This window comes from Ranitomeya variabilis, chromosome 8, assembly GCF_051348905.1.
Source record: "Ranitomeya variabilis isolate aRanVar5 chromosome 8, aRanVar5.hap1, whole genome shotgun sequence".
Lineage (NCBI taxonomy): Eukaryota > Metazoa > Chordata > Amphibia > Anura > Dendrobatidae > Ranitomeya > Ranitomeya variabilis.
In genome coordinates, this window is record NC_135239.1 from 60,011,191 (window position 1) to 60,038,511 (window position 27,321).

Genomic DNA, 27,321 nt, shown 5'->3' on the forward strand with positions numbered 1-27,321 from the left:
AAGACAGTATTGAGCGGCAAAGCGAATGCCCACCTAACTCTACTTATACAGAACGCACAAGGTGGGATGATTTTGCCAGTGGCTGCTGCTCTCTACATAAGCAAAGACCAAAATTACAAATCTCAGTATAATGAAGTGAGCTTTATCATAGAAGATGCTGCCTAAGCAGAGTACAGCAGCCTATGGCAAACTCATCTGGAGTGGTCTACTCTACATAGCCAGAAACAAAGACAACCGAAAATAAATAGCTAATGAATGAACACTGGTTATATGCACTGCACATGATTAGAGCTGTCTCCAATAATTAGCTGCTCATCTTCTGTCACCATAGTCACTGCTTATACATGGCACTGAAGTCGAAATCAGTTTGTCACAGACTTCTGTGCTCTGCATAGGCAGGAATCAAAACAAACGTTATTATCCGTAGCTTTGACATTTCACCACTGCTTATACTGAGTACAGCAGTAGATGAGAAACTAATATTGCTTGCTTTGTTCACATCCACTCGATGCAAATAATGTCGAGCTCTCAGCTGATTCTCAATAAGTACAATGGTCAGGTATACAGTTTATTGATGGTTGTGTGGACCAATAATACATTGTTAAAATGGGCCCAACAATCCTAACATTATCTGTGAGATAATACTCAAGTGATGGAAAATTGCAAAAATAAAGATTAGATCAACTAACTAAAAACAGTAAAACAGAAACAGATTTAATTTTATTACAACCCGTATATCAAATTGATACATTCCTATAGCATATACCCTGGAATCCTATTGGTCAGTTACTGATCACATGACCAGTGTCATCCAGGTGCCCGTGCGCTCAGTTGACAGTTGAGGAAAGTGACAGTTGGAGTTGATGGTGAAGGTGAAGAATCTGTCTGTGGATTATAAGCAAAGCGCTAATATGGAGAAAGAAGAGTTTGTAGGGAGGAAGAGAGAGAGGAAAAGAAGACACGTGGATTCATCCGCTGATGAAAAGTCTTCAATCAAAAAACCAAAAAGGATGGGAAGCAAGATTAGAAAAGCAGACTCAGGACAGAAGACGTCTCCCACCCCAGAAATGGAGCGAGTGGATGAGGACGTCATTGCCCAATGTGAGGGGCTAAAGAACAGAAGACACTTCAACTCATCGGCTGATGAGAAGTCTTCAATCAAAGCGCCCAAAAGGAAGGGCAAAAAGAGGAAGAATCCAGACGCAGGACAGAAGGTGTCTCCCACCCCAGAGATGGACCGAGTGGATGAAGACGTCATTGCCCAGAGTAAAGGACCAAAGTACAGAAGAATCAGCCTGGACTGTGCAGAGGAAGGAAAGACACCAATTATTGAGACCAACATTCAGGAAAAAAAAGACCTGCAGAAGGACCCAGGAGGCTCAGGTAAGTAGAGAAAAAGAACTATCAATTACAGAGAAAGTTATTGTACATGTTTTATATCTCCACATGTAATCCGGGGATCAGGGTCCTCGCTCCTCCTGTACCAGTCGCTGACTCGTATTGGTCAGGATTATTGCACCTGTTATTACCATGTATTCTCCTTCTCACATGTAAAGCGCTATGGAGGAAATGACGCTATAATAATAATAAATAATAATAATCCTAGTGATATTTGTATGAGGATTTTCCGTCTCTTAGGAGGTTATTTCATGAGCATTGCGGTTGTTTATCAGCACCATACGAGGTCTATTTAGAAATCCTCGTGTATGCCTTGTGTCAAATGTCTGCAGTATCTGCCATATTGAGTTCTGCTCTTATATGCAGTGGTGTACCACCAATGGCGGCGGGCCACGCCACTGCAATGTGGCCCATGAGCCAGGGAAGCCCGGTGTCAGCTCACTGGGCCCTATACACTGCATGAGCCTCACACAGCCTCCCAATATACAGCATGAGCCCCACACATTCTTCCTATGTCCAGCATGAGCCCCACACAGCCTCCCTATATACTGCATGAGCCTCCACACAATATAATAAGCCCCAATGGTCCTCCATAGAATATAATGCCCCCATGGTCTTCCATACATTATAATACATATAATAATGCACGCCCCATGGTCATCTATACAATATAATGAATCTCCAATTGTCCTCCATACAATACAATGCACTCTGCAGTGGCATGGCCCGCCGCCATTGGTGGTACACCACTGCAGTATATAGAGAGACTGTGTGGGGCTCATACAGGTTATGAGGAGGCTACATGGGGCTAATGCAGTATAATGGGAGGCTGTGTGGGGCTCATGCTGTATACAGGGAGGCTGTGTGAGGCTCATGCTGTATATAGGGAGGCTGTGTGGGGCTCATGCAGTATATAGGGAGGCTGTGTGGGGCTCATGCAGTATATAGGGAGGCTGTATGTGGCTCATGCTGTATATAGGGAAGCTGTGTGGGGCTCATGCTGTATATAGGAAGGCTATGTGGGGCTCATGCAGTATATAGGGAGGCTGTGTGGGGCTCATGCAGTATATAGGGAGGCTGTGTGGGCAATATGCTGCATATAGGGAAGCTGTGTGGGGCTCATGCAGTATATGGGGAGGCTGTGTGGGGCCCATGCAGTATTTAGGGAGGCTGTATGGGGCTCATGCTGTATATAGGGAGGCTGTGTGGGGCTCATGCTGTATAAAGGGAGGCTGTGTGGGGCTCATGCAGTATATAGGGAGGCTGTGTGGGGCTCATGCAGTATATGGGGAGACTGTGTGGGGCCCATGCAGTATTTAGGGAGGCTGTATGGGGCTCATGCTGTATATAGGGAGGCTGTGTTGGGCTCATGCTGTATAAAGGGAGGATGTGTGCTGCTCATGCAGTATATAGGGAAGCTGTGTGGGGCTCATGCAGTATATAGGGAGGCTGTATGGGGGTCATGCAGTATATAGGGAGGCTATGTGGGGCTCATGCAGTATATAGGGAGGCTGTGTGGGGCTCATGCAGTATATAGGGAGGCTGTATAGGGCTCATGCAGTATATAGGGAGACTGTGTGGGGCTCATGCAGTATATAGGGAGGCTGTGTGGGGCTCATGCTGTATATAGGGAGGCTCTGTGGGGCTCATGCAGTATATAGGGAGGCTGTGTGGGGCTCATGCTGTATATAGGGAGGCTGTGTGGGGCTCATGCAGTATATAGGGAGGCTGTGTGGGGCTCATGCAGTATATAGGGAGGCTGTATAGGGCTCATGCAGTATATAGGGAGACTGTGTGGGGCTCATGCAGTATATAGGGAGGCTGTGTGGGGCTCATGCAGTATATAGGGAGGCTGTATAGGGCTCATGCAGTATATAGGGAGACTGTGTGGGGCTCATGCAGTATATAGGGAGGCTGTGTGGGGCTCATGCAGTATATAGGGAGGCTGTGTGGGCAATATGCTGCATATAGGGAAGCTGTGTGGGGCTCATGCAGTATATGGGGACGCTTTGTGAGGCTTATGCAGTATATAGGGAGGCTGTGTGGGGCTCATGCATTATATAGGGAGGCTGTGTGGGGCCCATGCAGTATATAGGGAGGCTGTATAGGGCTCATGCAGTATATAGGGAGACTGTGTGGGGCTCATTCAGTATATAGGGAGGCTGTGTGGGGCTCATGCTGTATATAGGGAGGCTCTGTGGGGCTCATGCAGTATATAGGGAGGCTGTGTGGGGCTCATGCTGTATATAGGGAGGCTGTGTGGGGCTCATGCAGTATATAGGGAGGCTGTGTGGGGCTCATGCAGTATATAGGGAGGCTGTATAGGGCTCATGCAGTATATAGGGAGACTGTGTGGGGCTCATGCAGTATATAGGGAGGCTGTGTGGGGCTCATGCAGTATATAGGGAGGCTGTATAGGGCTCATGCAGTATATAGGGAGACTGTGTGGGGCTCATGCAGTATATAGGGAGGCTGTGTGGGGCTCATGCTGTATATAGGGAGGCTGTGTGGGGCTCATGCAGTATATAGGGAGGCTGTGTGGGGCTCATGCAGTATATAGGGAGGCTCTGTGGGGCTCATGCAGTATATAAGGAAGCTGTATGGGGCTCATGCTCTATATAGGGAGGCTGTATAGGGCTCATGCAGTGTATAGGGAGGCTATGTGGGGCTCATGCAGTATATAGGGAGACTGTGTGGGGCTCATGCTGTATATAGGGAGGCTGTGTGGGTCTAAGGCTGCCGTCACACTAGCAGTATTTGGTCAGTATTTTACCTCAGTATTTGTAAGCCAAAACCAAGAGTGGAAGAATTAGAGGAAAAGTATAATAGAAACATATACACCACTTCTGTATTTATCACCCACTCCTTACAAATACTGATGTAAAATACTGACCAAATACTGGTAGTGTGACGGCAGCCTAAGACTTCAGCAGGCGGAATATTACTTTGTAAAGGCTGGAAAGTTGGGAGATACGCTTTTCTGTGATCCCAGCAATTTTTAAAAAATTTTTGGGAGGGGGGAACAATTGGAACTTCTGCTCCAGTGCCCCATGATTTCTATGTACGCCCCTGCTTATACGGCTCCTGTAATGCAGAGTATATTGCCCATATTGCTGGGTTCTCCTCCGTTGTCCGTGCTCCATCTCCTGACAGCAGTGGTAGACCAGTGACATGGAGCTGCTGTCCCCTAATGTATAATGCAGGGTCTCATCCTCATTTATCAAAACTGTTCATTAAATTGTCTTTGTTGCCCATAGCAACCAACCAGAGTTCAGCTTTCATTTCTCAATATGCTTAGGTAAAATGACCCCTGATCACTGATTGGTTGTTATGGGCAGAGTAGATAGTCCTGATGTACGGCTGTGTGCACACGTTGTGTTTTTGCTGCGTTTATTCAGTGCAGATTTGTCATAAAACGTAAAGTGTTTCTTGATGCCAGAAAAGTGAATGAGAATCCTGAAGTCTCATGCTCACCTTGCTTATCTGTGACTTGCAGATTTGGTGCAGATATAAATCCGTAGCATGTCAATTCTTACAGCGTTTTTCCTGCAGATTTCACTCATTCTGAGTGGGGAAAAATCTGCCCCAAACTCACAAGTAAACATTGCAGCAAAAATGCGCATTTTGCCACAGTGTTTTACCTGACATGACTCCTTTTAGACAAGTCTACAACCATCTCTATAGCTGCATGGGAGACATACAGAGTGACAAGGAGGGTGAAGCTGGGGGTCCGGGGAAGAGTCTGAGCTGTCAGGAGGGATTCATAGCTGGAGAGGTCATCTTACAGGTCACCAGACGTCATCTTACAGGTCACATGACGTCAGAGACTGACTTCCTGTTGGAGCGCCCCCAAGGGCTAGGGGTACTCGGCAGCGGGTCCTTCGGTTCTCACGGTGGCTGACCCAGTCCGTGGCCCTCGGGAGGTCCATTGTAAAAGGGGAAATGTCTTTAAAGGGATATGTTCGTGACACCACCTGTGGTATTCGGTCAGGGTGACCGACGCTGCTTAGGGGTCCGCTGGGGTGATGATATGGCAGCTAGATGGTATACCTTCCCACAGGTGAAGTGTGTCCCCAGGGCTTCCCAGAGTGTAGATGGTGGATGGTGTGAGACGCAGTGAAGAACGAGGACACAAGGTTGCAGTCTCTTTACCTTTACTGAAGACTTCAGCATCCACGGTCCAGAGCACCAGATCACAGGGCAGGCAGAGTCCAGCCGGTTTGGAGGAAAATCCAGAGTCCCCTTATCCAGGTGGAAATCAGTAGCCTTCCTCTAGCGCCTGGGTGTTGTAGTACCTTATTGCTGAGCCTCTCATAAGGTCCTCACAACTGTTGTAGATGTTCTAGATGTTGTGTCTCTCTCTGTCCCCCAGATGGATAGGACAAACCCGTATGACCGGTGGCGTGAGGCTTTTTACAGGGACTCTATCATGCCCCAGCCTCTTGTGGGTGCCACCTTGCCTCCTGGGTATAGGGCGGGCAGGTAACGTGGAATTAGCTGTCCTGCCGGTCTCTGGAGCAAGACATAGAGAACTGTTGCTCTCTCGGTGTTCTGGCTTCCGGGATCCTGCGCCTCAGAAGGAGGCAGCCTGTGTCGGGCACAACTCTTTCTGGTTTCCTCTCCTTTTGCTATGACTTCTCCTCACTCTCTACAATACAGTTCTCTGTTCGTGTCTCTTTCTGGAAGCTGCCGCACGTGGGGCAGGCGCAGCTCCGTGTCCTTCTGTCTAGGCCTCTGACAGGATCCCACCCCTGTCAGGGACCAACTACCTGAGCGGAGCTCAGATAGCAACTGCCTGAACGGAGCTCAGCCAGCTTCTGTCTAACTTCCTATCCAGACCACCAGTTTTACCTAATTGTGAAGAGTGTCCTAATAAATAGGAGCATAGCTCCCCCTGGTGGACTGGAGTGTGAAATGTGTTGTGTGTTGGTGTTACCTGGTAGTGAGATCTCATTTATCGCCTCCAAACGTAACATCACTCCCCCCGAGAGGAGAATGATATTACTGCAACGACCAGGACCCTGGGGCGCTGCACTGTCAACACATTAGTGCATGTACTGGAATAGTTATCAGACCGGAGATCACATGACCCAACTCCCTATAATGAAGGGGGGATGTGTCAGTGTAACTGATGTGGGATGAAATAAAGCACTTCTGGACGACCCTTACATTATACATTTCTGGGCAGTCCACTCATTACTCTGCACTGACGGTCTAAAACATCAATGGAGTGTAAGCAGCTTGCACAAGATGGTGAAGCTGTGGGGTGGGGAGCAGACTGTCAGCCAGACTTCCCAGACAGGAGGTAAAACTGGGCTTATTACCATGCTCACCATCTCCATGGTTGAATACACTGTGCTAAACCAGCGCTTCTGTATACAGAGTAAGAAGAGATTAGGAAACATGGACTGTGCTTCTTCTCCAGATCCAGAGAACATGTGACGCTAGATGTAGGGAGGGACCAGGAGCTGCTTGGCTGTAGGAGGTCAGGTCAGCTCTGCCATGCAGGCCGGAGGCTGAAATTCTCCTGTAACTGGGGAGAATATACCAGCCTAAGCTACAGGGTAAATTAGCAATAATAAGAATGTTAACCCCTTTATGACCGTGGACGTGTTGGTACGTCCAAGGTCGCCTCCCCCTGATTTTATCAGCTGACATGTGACCCTAACAGCTGCGGTTGGAATCGCTATCCACCCGCGGCTGTTAACATGTTTAATGCCGCTGTCAATCTCTGACAGTGGAATGTAACATGATCGTGCCGGAAGCGCATCACAAACCCTGCCCATCGACACCCACGTCACATGACCGCGGGCTGCTAATGAATTGGCATGACAACCCGGAGTCTGCGGAGACCACTGTCATTGTCATCACCCAAACTGCTGTGAGTATTTTAGCTACAGAAACGCCCTGCCATGTGTAGCACAGGTGATCGGAGGATCGCAGCTTCTAGTCTCCCATGGACCATTGTTCCCAGTAAAAAGTAAAAACACATTCCCCCATATGAACAAGAAAAGGGAATCTAAAAAATGCCATAAAAAGTAAGCCCCATGTAAGGCAAAAAAAGGCAAAACTTTGGATATCCAAGTGAGAACATTCTTTTTAGAGCACTTATAAGCGCATGTATGAGAAAACCCGAAAAAGTGTATGGTCAGGAATGGGGGGAAGCAGCCTGGTCGCAAACTGGTTAAACAGCTAGAATACTGAAGGCGAGTGATCTTTATATATGGAAAAAAATACTGGAGCGATTTTCTAAAAAGGAGACTGTCAGCAGGTTTGTCTGCAAATTTATATTTTTAGCTGCATCATTACTGAGAAAACGTAGCTTCAATCTGATTTACGTTGCTCCCGAGTTTTGGGCATTCTGCAGTAAGTGCTTTACCGCACCTCTGCTCTGGAGTGACAGTTGTAGCATTCGTCCAGATGCCCGTTTAGATGCCCCTCCAGATGAAAGTCAATTTAAAAATGGCGCCCGCCATGCCTGCGCAGTAGCAGCTATCAGTATGTATAGATTCCATACCTGCTATTGCGCAGGCGCAGGCGTGGCTATCTTGGAGGAGGAAATCTTTTCTTTCTTCTCCAGCTAGATGGCGCCGCTGGGGCCTGCACAATAGCAGCTATCGGATCTCTATATACAACGGTAGCTGCTACTGCGCAGGTGCGGCGAGCGCCATTTTAAAAATGATTTTTTTTTCTCCAAGCTGAATAACATGAATAAAATGTATTCGTGTCACAGTAAATATGCGATTATGCTGCAGTGCAGGTGGCACGGCCGGCACCTTCCTGCAGAAGCACTTTTTTTTATGTATATACAGATATTCAATATGCAAACTAGTGGGCAGGTCAGTGAGGGATCAGTGACCTGTCAGCAGTCGGCATTATGAATATATTATCAGACACCATATACACCAAACCCGCCTTAGGGCATGAGAATCTCATTAACACAAAACTGAAAATAACGATTAAAGAACAACCACATCACCCAAGGTATCATTGTAAGGCCGGGGTCACACTTGCAAGTGCAATGCGAGACCCTCACCTCAATTCCTGGCACTGCTGCCGGCACTTGGGACCGGAGTGTTCAGCTGTATAGAAATCCATGCAGCCGCACACTCCAGTCCCAAGTGCCAGAGGCAGTGCTGGGTATTGAGGCGAGAAACTCGCACAAGTTTCTCACATTGCACTCGCAAGACTGACCTTGGCCTAATCAGTATAACGGCGCCGACCTGACACTGTGTGCAGGTTACTGTGCACAATCCTGCTGACAGGATCCCTTTAAACACCTTTTCAGATCTCCCATGTAGAGCTGCCAGCACAATACTGTAGCACTTTGCTGTTTCCATCAGTCCCATAAATTTTGAGTTGAAAATAGCAATATGCATGTTTCACCACTATCATATACAAAAACCCTCCTCAATGGACGACTGCAGGGGTCCTTTTGTAGTGATCATGAGAGTCCCAGGGTAAGATAGGTGATAAGTAGAGTCGGGAAAATGTATTCAAGTGAAGTTCAATTTTACAAACATCACTATTCTTTTCCATATTTTTTGTAGTTTGCTCCTAAGGAATTCAGTAAAATACCGTATTTTTCGGACTATAAGACGCACCGGACCATAAGGCGCACCCCAAATTTGGGGTGAAAATTGCAGAAAAAAAGATTTTTTATAAGATGGGGGTCCGTCTTATTGTCCGAGTTTACAGTATCTTACCTGAGGGCTAGAAAAAAGATAACCTCAAGCACTCATAAGTCTTATTTTTATTGAATGGAAATCCACAGCCGATATAATAACAGAAAAAACTTTTTCCAACGTTTCGGCCTACTTCTGGCCTTCCTCAAGGGTATTTTTCTATACATAAACATAAATACAAAAATAACCAAAATCATCATTTAGTCAATGAAAAACATATATCACCATCATATAGACAATGAACACATATTTATTTATAAAATATCATATATATGTGTCTGCTTGTGGATAATCTAGAAACATAAAAAACATAAAGATAATTTAGACTGATGTCAACAAACTGCCAGTATCCTGATCGAAAAAGAGAAAAAAAAGAGAAAAAAAACTTGACACAAAGGCCAAGAATCAAAAATATATCGCCCCAAACATATTTTAGCTACTAACAAGGTGAACAACCAGACACCCTATGAAGGAGCCCCAGAGACCAGAAAAACACCCATTGGTGATCTAAGAGCTACTAGTCCATAGTAAAAAAAGGGAATCACAAATTGTAGGTGATCAAAATAACTAACCTGTAACAGGGAAATCGGCAGGCATACCGTACGTCAGCTCCGGTGTGGTGAGAAATGTGCGCAATACTGAAGGAAGGCTCTTTTTATGTGCCACCATCGCTTCCACTTCCGGGTGCATCATGTGATCCGCAGTAATCACTGCTGGGAAAAAAGGAGTGCCATAGAGACTTTAGTGCGCAGACGCGATAGTGAACCGAGTGCGCACGCGCCAGTAATGGACACCGGAAAAGGCCGAAAAAATCCGAGTCCAAAAAGAGTAAGTGCGCAGCCGCAATAATGAACCACCGAAGGGTTAGTGCGCAAACATAGTGGTGAGCTGAGTGTGCACGCGCCTATAATAGACAATGAAAAAAAACAAAAACAGCCCCGCAATGATGAACCAAGTGCGCATTTGTAACAAAAAGACCACAAAGAAATATGAAAAGCGCCAAGAAAAGACATATGACCGGAGTTGTACCGTATATAATTTATAACTAAGTTAATTATATATAGAAATTATGCCATATAAAAAAGGGGGGGGGGGGAAACACAGAAAGTAAAAGAAGGAGAGATAATAAGGAGGAAAACATTGCCAGGCTCGCTAGGTGACCTAAAACAAGAGAAAAGGAATATTAATATCCTTATATATCTACATTGAAACAACACTCACAATCATTATTTGTTATAAACGAATCACTTCGTACTCTCTATTGAGACCCCACGGCTCCAGGGTCTGTAATGTGTAAATCCAAAACGCCTCACGTAGTTTCAATCTCCTGATCCTGTCACCCCCACGCCTTGATAAGGGAATATGCTCAATCACTTGATATTTGAGCTGCGATATGTTATGTCCCATCTTGATGAAATGAGCTGGGATAGGTAACATGAGCCTTTTGCATCTAATAGTCGACTTATGTTGAGAAATACGGTCTCGGATATGCTGGGTAGTTTCTTCAACATATCCGAGACCGCAGGGACATTTTATAAAGTAAACCACATAAGAAGAGTCACATGTAAAATAACCATCTATCGGGAAAATTTTACCCGAACGTGGATGAGAAAAAGTGTTGCCTTTGGAAATGTTGGAACATTGCAAACAATGTAAACATGGAAACGTTCCACGCTTCTGTGTTACCAATGTCCTCTGGGTTGATACCCTACTGGAACCAATGTCTGCTCGAACCAACATATTCTTAATATTAGAAGGTCTCTTATAGCACATCATGGGTAATGTATTAAATTCCGGGACATCAGGATATGATTGGCTAAGAACATGCCAATATTTGTAAATACAATTCTTTATAATCCGGGCGTAAGGATGGTACGTATTCACAAAAGGAATCCTACATTTTTTCTCAATCTTAGTGGTGGGAGTAATGTCAATATTTGATAAAATTTCATTCGGATACCCTCGTTGTTGAAATTTGTGTGCCATCTCATCCATACGTATAGATCGTTTTGAAGTGTCCGAAACTATTCGTGTAACTCTCTTAAGTTGAGATTTGGGCAAAGATTTTTTAACGTGTTTAGGATGACAACTAGTGTAAAATAGCAGACTATTTTTGTCTGTTGGTTTAGTATATATGTCAATATCTAAGATGCCATTTTCTCCAAAACCAATCAATGTATCCAAAAAGTTAATCTCAACGGTGCTTTTCTGTAAAGAAAAAGTAAGACCAGGAATACATAAATTAATCTCATTAAAGAACTGTAACAGAAGAGACTCATGACCATTCCAAATCAAAAAAATATCATCAATATATCTTTTCCATAGAAGTGAATGTGCCTGAAATAAAGGATTAGTGTAGACATATGTTTCTTCAAATGCTGACATGAAAATATTGGCATAGGGGGGTGCCATATTGGACCCCATGGCTGTACCAGTTTTCTGTATATAAAATTGATCAGAAAAAAGAAAAAAATTCCGATGTAAAATGACATAAAGAATCCTCAAACAAAAGTCCACCTGTAAAGTTGAAAAAGTGGTATGCTTAAATAGAAATTGTTGTACTGCAGCAATACCTTGATCATGAGCTATGCAGGTGTAAAGGCTATTTACGTCTAAGGTCACTAAAAAACACCCTGAAGGAACAGGACCAATAGATTTTAATTTCGTCAAAAATTCTGATGTATCTTTCAGATAAGAAGTAATGCATGGTAATAAGGGGGTTAGAATGCGGTCTAAAGTGATTGCAAGAGGTGATAAAATGGAATTTGTTGATGCCACTATGGGCCGACCTGGTGGATTCCAAAGGTTCTTATGGACCTTAGGAAGAACATAAAAAACGGGAGTGATAGGATATTGATTAATAAGAAACTCACCCAATTTTTTATCGATAGTACCATTCATGGTAAAGAAGTCAACGACCTCACGTATCTCCTTTGCTATCTCAGATGTAGGATCTCTCTCAATTTTCTCATATGTAATTTCATCAGACAAGAGAGACTGAACTATAGAAACATAATGTGTCTTGTCTAACACCACAATTGAACCCCCTTTGTCTGCTGACTTTATTACAATTTGTTTATTTACTTTTAATGTCTTGATTGCTTCCTGCTCATCTCTAGATAAATTACGCTGTACCCGTAAAGTACCCCTTTGAATATATTGAAGATTATTCGCTATATCCTTCTGAACCAAAGCAATGTAGGTTTCCACGGGGTGATAAGACCGTGGAGGACTAAAACTACTGGGTATATGAAGCTTTAAGTCTTTAAGTACAAACTGAGCAACTGGTGGTATAAGCCCAGATCCTTGAAAAGAAGACACAGTGTCAATATTATCATCTCGTTCCCCTTGAAAATGAGCCTTTAGTCTTAGTGTCCTAAAAAACCGATGCAGTTCCTGATCTAGAATAAAGGCATCAAATGCGGGGGTTGGACAGAAGGAGAGTCCCTTCTGTAAGACCTGTAATTCTGCGGGAGAGAGGTTATAGGAGGATATATTATAGACGATCTGATTGTCCCCACCTGTGAACGCGTGCGTATTCGTGTGTTGTCGAACGGGATGTTTTCATTACCTGAGGGCTGGCGGTGGCAGAGCAGGGTCACAGGAGGCATGGTGTCGGCAGAGGGGGGGTGATGCAGTACGGCGTGCACCTGAGCAGGGTCCCTTCCTGCTTAGGTGGGTGACGCCACGGCCTGGTGTTCGCTTCTCGGCTTCAGGAAAATGGCCGCCGCGATCCCCATCTGCGCACGGGCGGCATCCCGCGGCCATTTTCCTGAAGCCCCGGGGAGCAGAGCGCTCCATCTCCGTACGTGCGGCCTCAGGAAGATGGCCGCCACCACCGATAACAACAGGATTCACCCGGCTCTGCTGCATTACCGGGCTGCTGCATCACCTCACTGGGGAAAGGGACCCCGCTCACTGTGCCTCCTCATCCCCGCACCTCTGCCGCCACACCTCTGCCGCCGCACCTCTGCCACCGCACCTCTGCCACCGCACCTCTGCCGCCACGGTAAGCCTGCATTGCGACTATTAGACGCACCCCCCCCATTTTCCCTTTTTTGGGGGGAAAAAGTGCGTCTTATAGTCTGAAAAATACGGTAGTTTCCACAATTTTTGTTGAACTGTACAGAGTCGGCCGAAGGTTAAAAAACGAATGTCTCTGCTGCTCGTTGTCCCCCTTACGGTCCTCAACACCTCTACTTACCATCACTGTGCCCTGAGACCTCAGGCATCTTCAAGCTAGGCTGGGAGTAGACCCTGGGTGTCCCTGAGTCTGGAAGTCCTGGTCTACAGTACTCGTTGTAAGGCTGTGGCACATGTCGTAACATCATGACTTGCTTCATGACTCTAGCAAGGGACCTCTAGCTGCAAGTAGGCCCCAGGACATCTCTTTGGATGAGCAGGGAATTCACAGGCCTAGTCACGGACAGAAGTCCCGGCCTAGTTTGAAGATGACCGGGTTCCATCAGTGCATGCTGGCGGTAAGGAGCAGCGCCAAGGACCTTGTGGATGACAAAGAGCAGAAAAGTGGAGATGTGAGGGGAGTATTCATTTTCTGGGTATTTTTTACTGCATATTATGCTTGGGGAGTCTTTCCATACCCCAGTACCTGAGAGCTTAGTAAAGGAAATCGAATTAGCTGAGAATAAATTCACTGTAAATCGAATGTCCAGGTAAAATCCAGAATGCTGTAGATAAGCCCCTGATGCCGGTGGGCTTAGCTCATCTTCGATTTGGGGGGTGACAAGTTCCCTTTAACAGACAGAACCGTATAAGATTAATTACATGAATACTAAGTTGCTTATTAATAAAATCCATTAAAGGGATCCTGTCACCAAGTTTGGCCTGTGTGAGATACGGCCACCACCTTTTAGGGATGATATACAGTATTCTATAGTGCGGTATATCTGCCCTCAACGCGACATGTAAGAGAAAAAAAGACCTTTTATTATACTCACCTGCAGGGCGGTCCGGTCCAAAGGGTGACAATGTTCTTAATCCGACGCCTCCCATCTTCTTATGATCGCCGTCCTCCTTGCTTTGTGTGGATGACACGTCCTTGCATCATCCGCACAGTCTCCTCGGCATCGCGCTCCTGTGCAGTCATACTTCTCAGCCCTTTTGAGTGGAGAGCGAAGTACTGCAGTGAGCATACGTCAAGGCTCTTTGTCTTTTCCCGGCACCTGCGCACTGAAATACTTTATTCTGCGCTCAATATGGCAGAGAAGTATGACTGCACAGGAGCGCGATGCCGAGGAGACTGTGTGGATGACGCAGGGACACGTCATCCACGCAAAGCAAGAAGGAGGACAAGGATCGTAGAAAGATGGGAGGTGCCGGACCAAGAACATCGACACCCCTTGGACCGGACCGCCCCGCAGGTGGGACTAATAAAACGTCTTTTTCTTGTCTCACAGGTCAGGTTGAGGCAGATATATCGCATTATAGAATGCTGTATATCAGCCCTGAATGGTGGTGTCGTATCTCATATTGGCCAAACCTGGTGAAAGCTTCGCTTTAACACAATTTATGAAATGAAGAACAAGCTTTACTTAGAACAGAAGATTTCCTCAGTGTGAATAATGTCCTGTAAATGTTAGATTTATTCTGACATTTCCCATTCATCCCCCCCTGATAGGAGGCAGCGGTGTTCGGCCATCCAGCTCCATCATAATCTCTCATTCCATCATGGATAGATTATTATTCCACCATGTGATCGGAGTTGGAAGCTTTGGAAAGGTCCTGATGGCGGAAGATACTTTAACCCGCAAAGAATTTGCAGTGAAGATCATCGGCAAAACAGCCCTGCTGGCCGGAGGGGATAGGCTGGATGTGATGGTGGAGAGGCGAGTTCTGCAGCTGGCATCTGGAAGCCCCTTCCTCGTCCACTCAGCCTTCGCATTTCAGACCAAGGTATCATTGTGACTACTTAGCGCTATAAGATTTGGCCACTTCTCTGATGTTGGTGACCTGTTCATCTGAATGGGAGCTGTCCTGCAGGACCCAGGAGTGACCACCACTAAACCTTGTGTGCTCCGTACACTGCTCACATCCGGCTTTTAGAAGAGACGGTAACAGCTGATCGGACCCCACAAATCTGATATTAAAGGGAACCTGTCACCCCCCCAGAGCCTATTAAGGTAAAATAGCCACCTTCAGCAGCACTAAGGCTGCATTCTGTGAAGGTGGCTCTTTTGTTTAGCATCCCTAGGAATGCTGAAATAATCACTTTTATAAATTTTGAGCCATACCTCTAATGAGTCAGGGAGGTATGATTTCTCCCTGACTCAAGCGCCTCGCAGCCGTCCATCATCCCACCGGGCGCCGCCTCCTCTCTGTCTTGCGCCGTCACCCGCGCCTGTGTTCTGCAATTATTTCTCAGGCATGTGCCGTGCACGCTGCCCTGGAACTTACATCAAGTGATGTAAGTAGATCGCGCCTGCGCACATCCGAGGCCCCAGATCCTGCCCCGCAGTGTGTTATGATGCATTCACACTGCGGGGCTGGCAATCTGGCGCTGTGCGCAGGAGCCATCTACTTACATCACTTGATGTAAGTTCCAGGGCAGCGCGCACGGCACATGCCCAAGAAATAATTGCAGAGGGCAGATGACGGCACAAGACAGAGAGGAGGCGGCGCCCGGTGGGATGATGGACGGCTGCGAGGCGCTTGAGTCTCGCGTGGACGTGCGAGACTGGCTTTAGAGCCACCTTCACAAAATGCAGCCGTAGTGCTGCTGAAGGTGGCTCTTTTACCTTAATAGGCCCTGGGGGGTGACAGGTTTCCTTTAACGACCTATTCTAAGGATGGGCACATTATAAGAGTGAAAAACCCCTTTATCAATTGTCCCTGCACTACAAGCCTCACTGCTGAATGGACAATACCTCTGCCAGGGACAAACTTTACAGATGTGATGTAGGAGGTATTAATGTGCAGAACAAAATGGCTCTAACAGTTATCCATTTTTTTGAGGTTGGATTGAAAACAATAGCCAGCTTGCTAGTGTTTTTGAGGTTTTATGGCTCTTACATATTATGTTACCTTTATTCTTGGGATGTTTATGATTTATGGTAAAACCAGATTTATATGATTTTTATGTTTTGCTACTTTTATTCCACTTTTTGGAAACTGGGATGTACAGAAAACTTCTACAGTATAGCAGCCCTATACAAAACAGAAAGATTACCGTATATACTCGAGTATAAGCCGAGATTTTCAGCCCAAATTTTTGGGCTGAAAGTGCCCCCTCGGCTTATACTCGAGTCATGATCGGTGGTGGGGTCGGCGGGTGAGGACTGTCATATACTTACCTAGTCCCGGCGATCCTGGCGCTCCCCCTGCCTGTCACACTGTCTTCGGTGCCGCAGCCTCTTCCCCTGTTCAGCGGTCACGTGGGACCGCTCATTAGAGAAATGAATAGGCTGCTCCACCTCCCATAGGGGCGGAGCCGCCTATTCATTTCTCTAATGAAGCGGTGCCGGTGACCGCTGACAGAGGAAGAGGCTGCGGCACCGAAGACAGGCAGGGGGAAGGAGCGGGACGCCGGGAGCAGGTAAGTATGTCATATTCACCTGTCCTCGTTCCACACGCCGGGCGTCACGCCATCTTCCCGGCGTCTCTCTGCACTGACTGTTCAGGCAGAGGGCGCGATGACGCATATAGTGTGCGCGCCGCCCTCTGCCTGATCAGTCAGTGCGGAGAGACGCCGAGAAGATGGCGCCGAGGAGCTGCAAGCAAGACAGGTGAGTATGTCGTTTTTGTTTTTTTTTTATTGCAGCAGCAGCAGCACAGATTTATGTGGAGCATCTATGGGGCAATGGTGCAGAGCACTATATGGCACAGCTATGGGGCAACGGTGCAGAGCACTATATGGCACAGCTATGGGGCAACGGTGCAGAGCACTATATGGCAGAGAGAGCTATAGGGCAACGGTGCAGAGCACTATATGGCAGAGCTATGGGGCAACGGTGCAGAGCACTATATGGCACAGCTATGGGGCAACGGTGCAGAGCACTATATGGCAGAGCTATGGGGCAACGGTGCAGAGCACTATATGGCAGAGCTATGGGGCAACAGTGCAGAGCACTATATGGCACAGCTATGGGGCAACGGTGCAGAGAACTATATGGCAGAGCTATGGGGCAACGGTGCAGAGCACTATATGGCAGAGCTATGGGGCAACTGTGCAGAGCACTATATGGCACAGCTATGGGGCAACGGTGCAGAGCTCTATATGGCACAGCTATGGGGCAACGGTGCAGAGCACTATATGGCACAGCTATGAGGCAACTGTGCAGAGCACTATATGGCAGAGCTATGGGGCAACGGTGCAGAGCACTATATGGCACAGCTATGGGGCAACAGTGCAGAGCATTATATATATGGTACAGCTATCTATGGGGCAACGGTGCAGAGCATTGTATATATGGCACAGCTTTATGTGGAGCATCTATGGGGCCATAATGAACGGTGCAGAGCATTATATATGGCACAGCTTTATGTGGAGCATCTATGGGGCCATAATGAACTGTGCAGAGCATTATATATGGCACAGCTTTATGTGGAGCATCTATGGGGCCATAATGAATGGTATGGAGTATCTATTTCTAATTTTGAAATTCACCGGTAGCTGCTGCATTTTCCACCCTAGGCTTATACTCGAGTCAATAAGTTTTCACCGTTTTTTGTGGCCAAATTAGGGGGGTCGGCTTATACTCGGGTCGGCTTATACTCGAGTATATACGGTATGTTCTTCATTCCTTGTTACCTTTTTGTCTGTTTTGCGCCTATTTTTGTTTGCCCTCTGTAGAAGGAAGTTTGGTTTGGATAAAGGTTGTTGTTACGTGAACTAAGACAGGCAAAGAAGCATGGACAGATAATGGACGTACATAATGGAGTGTGGTGTTATACTGTGCTTAGACCTTGAAGTTTGGACGGATAACATGGTTTTGTTTAATACATGATGCAGGATACAACTAATGTCAGTGTACCTTAGTTTAGTTTTCCTAGGGTGTTAAGTAGCTGCGAGGGTTGTATGTTACTCTTTTGAATTGTGGAAAACTGGTAGGGGTGTCTGTATAGGAAACAGAGGCAATTGACTAGGATCGTACTATAAGAAAATTGCATTCATTTTGTGGGGTTCAGGAGAGTCGAGGCATTACCTAATTACTGGGCAGCTCAAGTAAGGTTAACAGTATAAAGAAGTAAAAGTATAAAGAATAAGTGAGTTTGATGGGACAGGGAAGCATCAAATAAGGATGGTTATTAACTGCACTGGGAGATCTTCCAGAGCGTATTGCTCCTTTTGTCCCATTTTAGGTATCTATGTAGAAGACCACCTATCATTCCAGAGAAGAAGTCTTAACCTTTGCCCAGATGCCCTTGAGAGACCCCAGAACACCCCTCTTATGTTTGGTGCTGAGCTGAAACATCTCCTCTCAGATTTCAGCCATGAGGAGGAGACTGTAATAAAACCCAACGCCACTTGTTCCTGTCATTTTCCTCCTAGTCATTATTTTATATATATATATATATATATATATATATATATATATATATTGGACTGGTATTATCTGCAGGAGAACCAAAAGACTGGACACCCAACTGCACGGAAGTCAGGCTGAGCACCACTTACTCAGCCGGAGAAGGGGGTTAAGGACATAAGAAACGTCCAGTCCTTTACCCTGAATCCAATATATATTGTATATAAATAATGATGCTATATTCATTATCATGTTACTGTGTAGTAATTCCATATGTGTGCATATATACACTTTAGGTGTAGGTGCAGGACTACCTGTACATGGACATACTCAGTAAGTGTGTTCATGTGAAGGTGTTCATGCATTTACAGCCAGTGGATAACTCCAACTGTACGTGGATCAATGATCTGCATGTGCATTATGGATCATTAGCTGCCATGCTATTTTAGCTTAAGTCTCTATATGCATTATGGAATTGTAATAAGTGTTTTGTGTGAATGGGGAAAAAGAGTAAAGTGTGATATTGTTGTGATATTACTGTATACTGTAAACTTTTTGTTTTGTTTTTTCCACTTTGTGCTCAGAGTTTAGTGATTCCAGATATTTTTACCCTATTCATCATTTGTGATTATTTTAAAAAGTCGCAAATAGGACATAATCTTCATTCCAATTTCCTTTGGAGAATTTTTTAAGTATTACAATTTTGGGGCCAAATTTTGGGTCAATTTTCAAAATGTGAGATTTTGGGGGCCAAAAAGTTGCAAAAACAGTTCAAGGCAGAAAAAATGCTAATTATGCACCCGGGCCTATGTCTACAATTAAAATAAAAATAATGATTACCAAACATTGGCTGGAACATTAATTTCAAAATTTAGTAATATATTCTACATACCGTAATTGTTTAGAATTTTAGGGGTCCCAGCAGCTAAAACACCTTTTTCATTCAATGAGTGACTACATATCGCAGCAATATGCTTTAATTTAACTTTCTTGGATAGAAAGCCCCTTTAAGTAGTAAAATCTGTATTTGTCTTTAGTGTATAATAAATGCACATGTTCCATGTTACAGATGAATGTTTTATTTGGCATGGAGTACATGAGATGCGGGGACTTTCACCAACTTCTGGAAAGGAATGGGCCACTAGACATCGCCAGTGCCAGGTAATGTGTTACAGGAGTTGTCCGATCTCAGAAGAAAAGTCATCAGTCACTATACATGACTGCAGACTGCTAGATTGTGACAGGGGGCAATGCGCACACGGTCACGACTTCCCTGTGTTCCCCAATCAGGTGGGCGATCCTGTGTACAATTTGCACATTTGTGGTCACGTGCTGACTAGTCTCACCCGGCTTCTCTCAGTAGTAAAGAATGGAGAGACGTGCAGGGTACAGTCAGAACATAATCGCCAATATGTAATTTTCATTCATTCATTCATTCATTCCTTCTCGAGACTGCAGTACTGATAGTGTGCACTTCTTACACCATCACGATTCGGCGGTCATATACAGTGACTGCAGACTTTTCTTCTGAGACCGGACAACCCCTTTATAAAACCCTCTATGTTAAGAGGAATAATATAGAATAATGCTTCTAATGACTGATATGATTCCCAGGTTTCCTCTCTATGGGATCTGATACTTATTCATTTTCTCTTTGTCAGATTCTATACCGCCGAACTGGTGTGTGGGATCCAGTTCCTCCATTCGAGAGGCGTCATCCACAGGTAATCTAGTCAGTGTTAGGCCGGGTCACACCAGCGTATATTCTCTCATCTAAGAGAATCCGGACGATTATCCAAATCGCACGTTGATTAAACTCTGAACAGAATTTGATCAGAGTGATCACAGTGTGATCTCATTTTTTCGGATGAGGAGAAGATGGGAAAAAAAGTCTCCATCTTCTGCAATCAGACTGCACTCAGATGTCATCCGAGTGTAGTGTGATGTTTTCCATGGACTCACTGACTTGCATAGTGAAGCATGATCCGATAATCTGATCCAACTCAGGCATGTTGCGATCGGAAACAATCAGACATGTACACGGCCCCATAGAATAACATTGGTCCGAGTGCAATCTGATGTTTTGTCACCCACTGACAGAATGATGCGCTGTACCTGGGGTCTAGTCGTCCTGTCTGGTGTCACAGACAGGAAGCTGCAGATGAGCGGCCGTCACATGTCATACAGTGATCCCTACAGTGCGCAGGTAGGGGACATAGTAATGGAGTCATCTCAGATGAGCAAAGTACAGCAGGAAGAGAAAAGCGGTTTATTCCCATCTGTCATCATGTGACCACAGATAGAAGAAGAACACTTACTTTATACTCAGGTTATTTTTCTTTTTCTTACAGAGACCTAAAGCCCGAGAACATCCTGGTGGCTGAGACGGGCCATATTAAGATCACGGATTACGGTCTAGCACTAGAGAACATGCACGGAGACCAAACAGCCACCGGATTCGCTGGGACAATAGGTTACATGGCTCCTGAGGTGAGAATAGAATGTTTTTATTTTTGGTATATAAAAGGTTTTTCAGGTAATTTCACATTGATTAGCTTTATTTATGCGCGTTCATCAATATAAAATCATTGGGGGTCCGATCCCACTGATTAGCTGTTCTTACAGAGGCAACCAGAGCAGAACATCGCACCTCTGTACTGTTTAGTGGTCAGTACTGAGGACTGCAGATCAGACCGTGTTCATTTCAGTAGGGACTAATCTGTAGTACCAGCAATGGCCACTAACCAGTGAGGGGAGCTGTGACGTCTGTTCATTGGTTATATCCAACCATCGGCGGAGGTGATAACAGCTAATCAGTGGGACTGCCGGGTGTTGGCTCCCACCATTCTTATATTGATGATCTGTTCTGCTCATCAATATAAAGTATTAGAAACCCCCTATAAATTATTTTCATTATAAATGTAACCCCTCCCCAGAAAAGGTGAGAAATGTGTGACCTCTGGGGGCTTCACTGCTATGTACCCCACAATCACCAAATGGGAGGACCAGAGCCTCCTACTCTTCCCAGGCTACATGTCTACATGGACAGTGAACTATGGCCGACCAGGTGTAATGCTGAGTTATCCAGACCATAGATGTCCTAAAGGGTTAATAAAATGTGTAATGATGATACAGGAAAATGTGTTATTTTATGTGCATTTATTACATTTATTACATAACACGCATCAGATGTATCTAGTACATCGGACTAACTGCTCTGTGTATATTAGACAAGGCCAGCCGCCACCTCAATACTATCAGCCATAATGCCACAGACAGCTCCTTAACCCCTTCATGGCATATGGCAGACATGCCGGATATACACTGTGTTCCAAATTATTATGCACAAAGAGTTTAGGAGTGATAAGGTTAGAATTTTTTTGTTTGTCATTTAAACTCATTGATGGTGACGGGCAGCACGGTGGCGCAGTGGTTAGCACAGCAGCCTTGCAGCACTGGAGTCCTGGGTTCTAATCCCACCTTGGACAACATCTGCAAAGAGTTTGTATGTTCTCTCCGTGTTTGCGTGGGTTTCCTCCGGGCACTCCGGTTTCCTCCCACATTCCAAAGACATACTGATAGGGAAATTAGATTGTGAGCCCCATCGGGGACAGCGATGATAATGTGTACAAACTGTAAAGCGCTGCGTAATATGTTAGCGCTATATAAAAATAAAGATTATTATTATTATGGTGATGTGTGTCAGGGCTCTTTATATCACTGAAAGCAATGTTCCTCATTATTAAGCAGCCTACATTTTTTGCCAAAATGGGAAAGAAAAAGGATGTGTCGGCTGCTGAGAAGCAACAAATTGTGGAGTATTTAGGTCAAGGCATAACTACCATCAACATTGCCAAGACACTTCATCGCGATCATTGCACAATCAAGAAGTATGTAGCTGATTCCCAGCACACACGTGTGCGTGCTGATAAGGAAAAATTGAGGACTCTTTCCAACAGGCAATTGCGTAAGGTTAAAAGAGCAGCTGCAAAAATGCCTTGTCATAGCAGCAGACAAGTTTTTGAAGCTGCTGGTGCCTCCAACGTCCCCAGAACAATAAGATGCAGGGTCCTTCAGAGGTTTGCAGCTGTGCGTAAGCCATCCTGTCGACCACTTCTATCCACTGCACACAAGCAGAAACGGCTCCAGTGGGCCAAACGATACATGAAGACTGACTTCCAAACGGTTTTGTTCACCGATGAGTGCCGTGCAACACTCGATGGCCCAGATAGATGGAGTGGAGGATTGCTGGTTGATGGACACCCCATGAAAACACGGCTAAGGCGCCAACAAGGAGGAGGTGGAGTAATGTTTTGGGCTGGAATCATGGGGAGAGAGATTGTCGGCCCCTTTATGATCACTGAAGAGGTAAAGATGAACTCCATAATCTATGTGGAGTTTCTAAAACAACACTTCCTGCCATGGTTCAAGAGGAAGAACCGTGCTTTCCGCAGCAAGATCATTTTCATGCATGATAATGCACCGTTTCATGCTGCAAAAAACACATCTGCATCTCTGGCTGCTATGGGCATAAAAGAGGACAAACTTATGGTGTGGCCACCATCTTCCCCTGACCTCAACCCCATTGAGAACCTCTGGAGCATCATCAAAAGGAGTGTCTATGATGGCGGGAGGCAGTTCACATCTAAGCAACAGCTCTGGGAGGGTATTCTGTCCACATGCAAAACAATTGAAGCAGAAACCATCCAAAAACTGACAAAATCAATGGACGAGAGAGTTCAGAAGCTTCTTTCGAACAAGGGGTCCTACGTGCAAATGTAACATCACCTAGAATAAAGTTTTCACTTGAAAACTGTTTGATTTCATTTTGTAATCAGCTGATAATGCTTAGAACTTCACAATTGACCATTTTTTTGTTCAAAATAAAAAAAAAGGTTGAAAACTCTGCTGTGCATAATAATTTGGAACATGCATTTTGAGTGTTTATTTTTTTTTTTTAAAAAGATACTGTTTTCATAGGCAGTTTGTTCCAAAACATTGCAATTATACTAGAATAGTAGAGGACTGGAAAATAACAATGACTGCAATTCAGATAGGTAATTTAGAGAAAATATGAGGAAATGTTATTTGCATAATAATTTGGAACACAGTGTATGTTGTGTCTCTGCTTTCATGCGGGCTCACCCGCAGAGCCTTCATCTTTTCCGGCAGATGATGGGTGATTTAATGAGCCATCATGTGCCTTTATCAGCTGCGGGTGTGACACTGCTCTGTCTACGTCCGTTAACCTGTTAAATCCTGCTGTCAATCTCAGACAATGGCATTTAACATGCGCAGGCGGGGGTGTGCGTTTTTCCATACTCCCATCAATGGGCCCATGACATGATCATGATCTCAGAAAATGGCAACACAAGTGAAGGTTTTTTTTTACAAATCTAAGATTTTCTTTTTCACCACTTAAATAAAAAAATATATACATTTTTGGTATGAGTAATTTCACTGACCTGGATAATCATATTGTCAGTTTTATCACATAATGAACATGGTAAATAAAAAAAATGTAAGTGCATCACATGATAAAATGAATGATGTCAAGTACAACTCGTCCTTCAAAAAACAAGCCCTCATATAGTTATGTGGACGGAAAAATAAAAAAATTATGGCTCTTGAAAGAAGGAAAATGCTAAACCTAAAAAAGCTGACAATCTTTTGGTATGAAGGGGTTACAGTGTGAGCCGGTAACACACTGAGCCGAGCGTTGTGTGCGCCGTCACACCCATATATATTACATTCACTCTGATTGTTAATATATTTTATTAATTTCATTTATGGAGCCTAATTATGGAAGATCCTTTGTGCCTCTGACTGAGTAGTAAGACTTACTGCCATTACTATAGGATCACATAACAATATGAGTGACATATACGTGCGGTGACAGGAGGTGGCACTACTAATAATGCTGCTCTATGGCAGATCCTGGACATGCAGGAGTATAACGCCGGAGTCGACTGGTTCTCGCTTGGAGTCATCATAAACCAGATGCTGACCAGTTTTACTACCTACAATCCGGCAGTGTTTGATGAGTCCTCCTCCGGCGCCAAGGACATCATTGAACAGGTCAGTATGTTCCCGGTATAAGGGTCTAGTATTGGGGTCATACAATGTTAGTAGTCCCTGACCCGGAGGCTGTAATTGTACTGAACACAGCCTTACACAGACATCTTCTCCCCATCCTCAACCTCGTAAACCACATTTACTATGTCCCGCTATGGATAAGAGAAGTAGAAATCCATTGCTTGCACCCCCTCATCACTAAATATCGCTATCATATACCATCACAGCAGACAACGCGTCATGGAGAGCAACAATCAGAAAGAAGTGATCACTGTGTATAATCTTTCCTGGTCAGATCACAGGGTTCACTCACTAAATCCTAAATACATTTCTCCTTTTCAGCTCCTGCAGGAAGATCCAGTTCAGCGACTAGGAGTCCATGGTAACATCCGAGAACACCTCTTCTTCCAGCGAATTGATTGGGTCTCTGTGGAAGCCCTTAGGATGGCCCCACCATACATCCCTGTAGTAAGTAATGGGAGAATTCTCCCATGGATCTGAATAAGATTCTCTCCCACAATCGTCTATGCTTTTGGTTCTGAGATACATTATGTTTAGTGTCAGGGTTGGAAAATAATTTGGCTCGCGTTATTGGACAATGTAATCTCTTAGCAGTGTATGTCTAGTCTATAGGATTGTTCTTCTTTCAGGCCCTTTTGAGGGTTACATGCAAATAATTAACTAGTTATAAGTTCTGTTAGGTACAAGCCATTTAAAGGGAATCTGTCACCCCAAAAATCGTATATGAGCTAAGGCACCGTCATCAGGGGCTTATCTAAAGCATTCTGTAATGCTGCAGATAAGCCCCCGATGTTACCTGAAAGGTAAGAAAAACAGGTTATATTATACTCACCCAGGGGCGGTCCCTTTTCGTTTCGGGTCCGATAGGTGTCGCGGTCCGGGTCCAGGGTCTCCTATCTTCATTCGATGACGTCCTCTTCTTGTCTTCCTGCCGCGGCTCCTGTTGAGGGCAGAGCGAAGTACTACTGGGCCTCTCTGACCTTTCCCGGCACCTGCGCACTGCAGTACTTTGCTCTGCCCTCAACAGGGCACACAAAGTACACCTGCGCCGAAGCCGCGGCAGGAAGACAAGAAGAGGACGTCATCGTATGAAGATAGGAGGCGCCGCACCCATCAGACCCGAAATTAACCGGGACCGCCCCTGGGTGAGTATAATATAACCTGTTTTTCTTACCTTTCAGGTTACATCGGGGGCTTATCTACAGCATTACAGAATGCTGTAGATAAGCCCCTGATACTGGTGGCCTTAGCTCATATACGATTTTTGGGGGTGACAGATTCCCTTTAATCAGACAAAGCATTGCACAGCCGTCTGTAGCTGGAGCTAGAGAAGACCGCCCTTGGTAAAAAAAAATTATCATGAGCCCTCCATAAGGAGCAGTTCATAAGATTTTTATATTTTTCCTGCAGACCTGGAAGTGATTCTAAAGAAGATTAATTTACATTTTTAAATAACATTTCTCCTTTTTATAGTCTCCACTGCTAATTTAGACCAGATGAAAAATAAAACAAAAAATAGGAACACATTTTTGTCAAAAAACAGAACTGATGGAGCTAGGCCAATTCAGAAAGACCTATAGGTACAAGAGAACGAGAGACACCAGGAAGAACAAAATATATTAGAGTAAAAAAATACCAGTGTATACTGGTGTGGACAAAGAATGGAAAAACCACTCGGAAAACAAGGAAGACCAAAAGGAGGAGGCACTGAGACGCAGGTCACTTATTGCAGGAAATAATATCAGGACAAAGAGGTATCTTTCCTATATGCCAACTGCTGCTGTGTTTCCATGATGTTTGATTATTACTTTTTATATAATATTTTCCTTATTCATGTTGTTTGTGAGCGCCTTCTGTGACACCACTTACCGTACTAGATAATAAAGGTGTTTTTACTTTATAGAGACCTCTTTGTCCTGACATTTTGTCCTGCAATAAGTAACCTGCGGCTCGGTGACTCCTCCTTTTGGTCTTCCTGTTTTTTTTCAATTCGGAAAGAGTCTGTAAACAGGTGAAAGTGTTCAGAGCTGAAGTGATAAGTACAGATTGAACCGACAGGTTCCTTTTAATATTGAACTATTATTTTCAATTCTTAAAGTCAAAACTGTATGATTAGTCACTAAGTTCACCATGACTTTTTTCTGTATTTTTTTCTATAGCCAACTAAGCCTAATCCCAGGTTCCATGCTTTTAAGAAGTTCAGAGCGTTTCCATTTTTTAACTGAAAACCCTCAACAAGACACCGGCTCAATAACATCAGAGCAAGCTGCGTACCTGAGCTTCCAGAAGACCATGGCGAGAAGACTGGAGCATCGGATGTCCAACAACATCAGGGACCTACAAATAGCTAACTATAAGTGATAGGTATAGGTAGTTATAGGTTAGAAAGGATAGGTATATTTAATATTCAATAAAAAAAAGATAAGGATAAGTATAGGTAAAAAGAATAATTCTAGGTAAGTATTACTAAGAATGTATAAGTATAGGTAAATGTAGGTAAGAAAGGATAGGTATGTTTAACCTTCAATTTAAAAAAAAAAAAAAGAAAAAAAAAGGTAAGTATAGATAAGTAAGGATAAGTTAGATAAATATAGGAAAGAAAGGATAGGCACCGTATATTTAAAATAATAAAAAAAGATAAGGAATAAGTATAGATAAAT

The 27,321-nt window shown here is 44.6% G+C and overlaps 2 protein-coding genes across 4 annotated transcripts in view; one reads left to right on the forward strand and one right to left on the reverse strand.

Moving 5' to 3' along the window:
* Positions 1 to 27,321, reverse strand: part of LOC143788926 (fatty acid hydroxylase domain-containing protein 2-like) — a 325,226-nt gene that overhangs the window by 38,501 nt on the left and 259,404 nt on the right. For all 3 annotated transcript variants that reach the window (XR_013218755.1, XR_013218757.1, XR_013218756.1), the window contains one exon: positions 26,936 to 26,998. The gene's annotated coding sequence lies outside the window, so the exon portion shown is untranslated. The remainder of the gene's footprint in view (positions 1 to 26,935; positions 26,999 to 27,321) is intronic.
* On the forward strand, positions 753 to 27,280 carry LOC143788924 (protein kinase C delta type-like). The gene is made up of 8 exons (XM_077278885.1): positions 753 to 1,383; positions 14,722 to 14,996; positions 19,635 to 19,726; positions 20,227 to 20,289; positions 20,917 to 21,055; positions 24,500 to 24,643; positions 24,983 to 25,108; positions 26,821 to 27,280. Exons 1-8 carry the CDS (start codon positions 864 to 866, stop codon positions 26,884 to 26,886), a joined length of 1,425 nt encoding a protein of 474 aa, XP_077135000.1. The 5' UTR covers positions 753 to 863; the 3' UTR covers positions 26,887 to 27,280.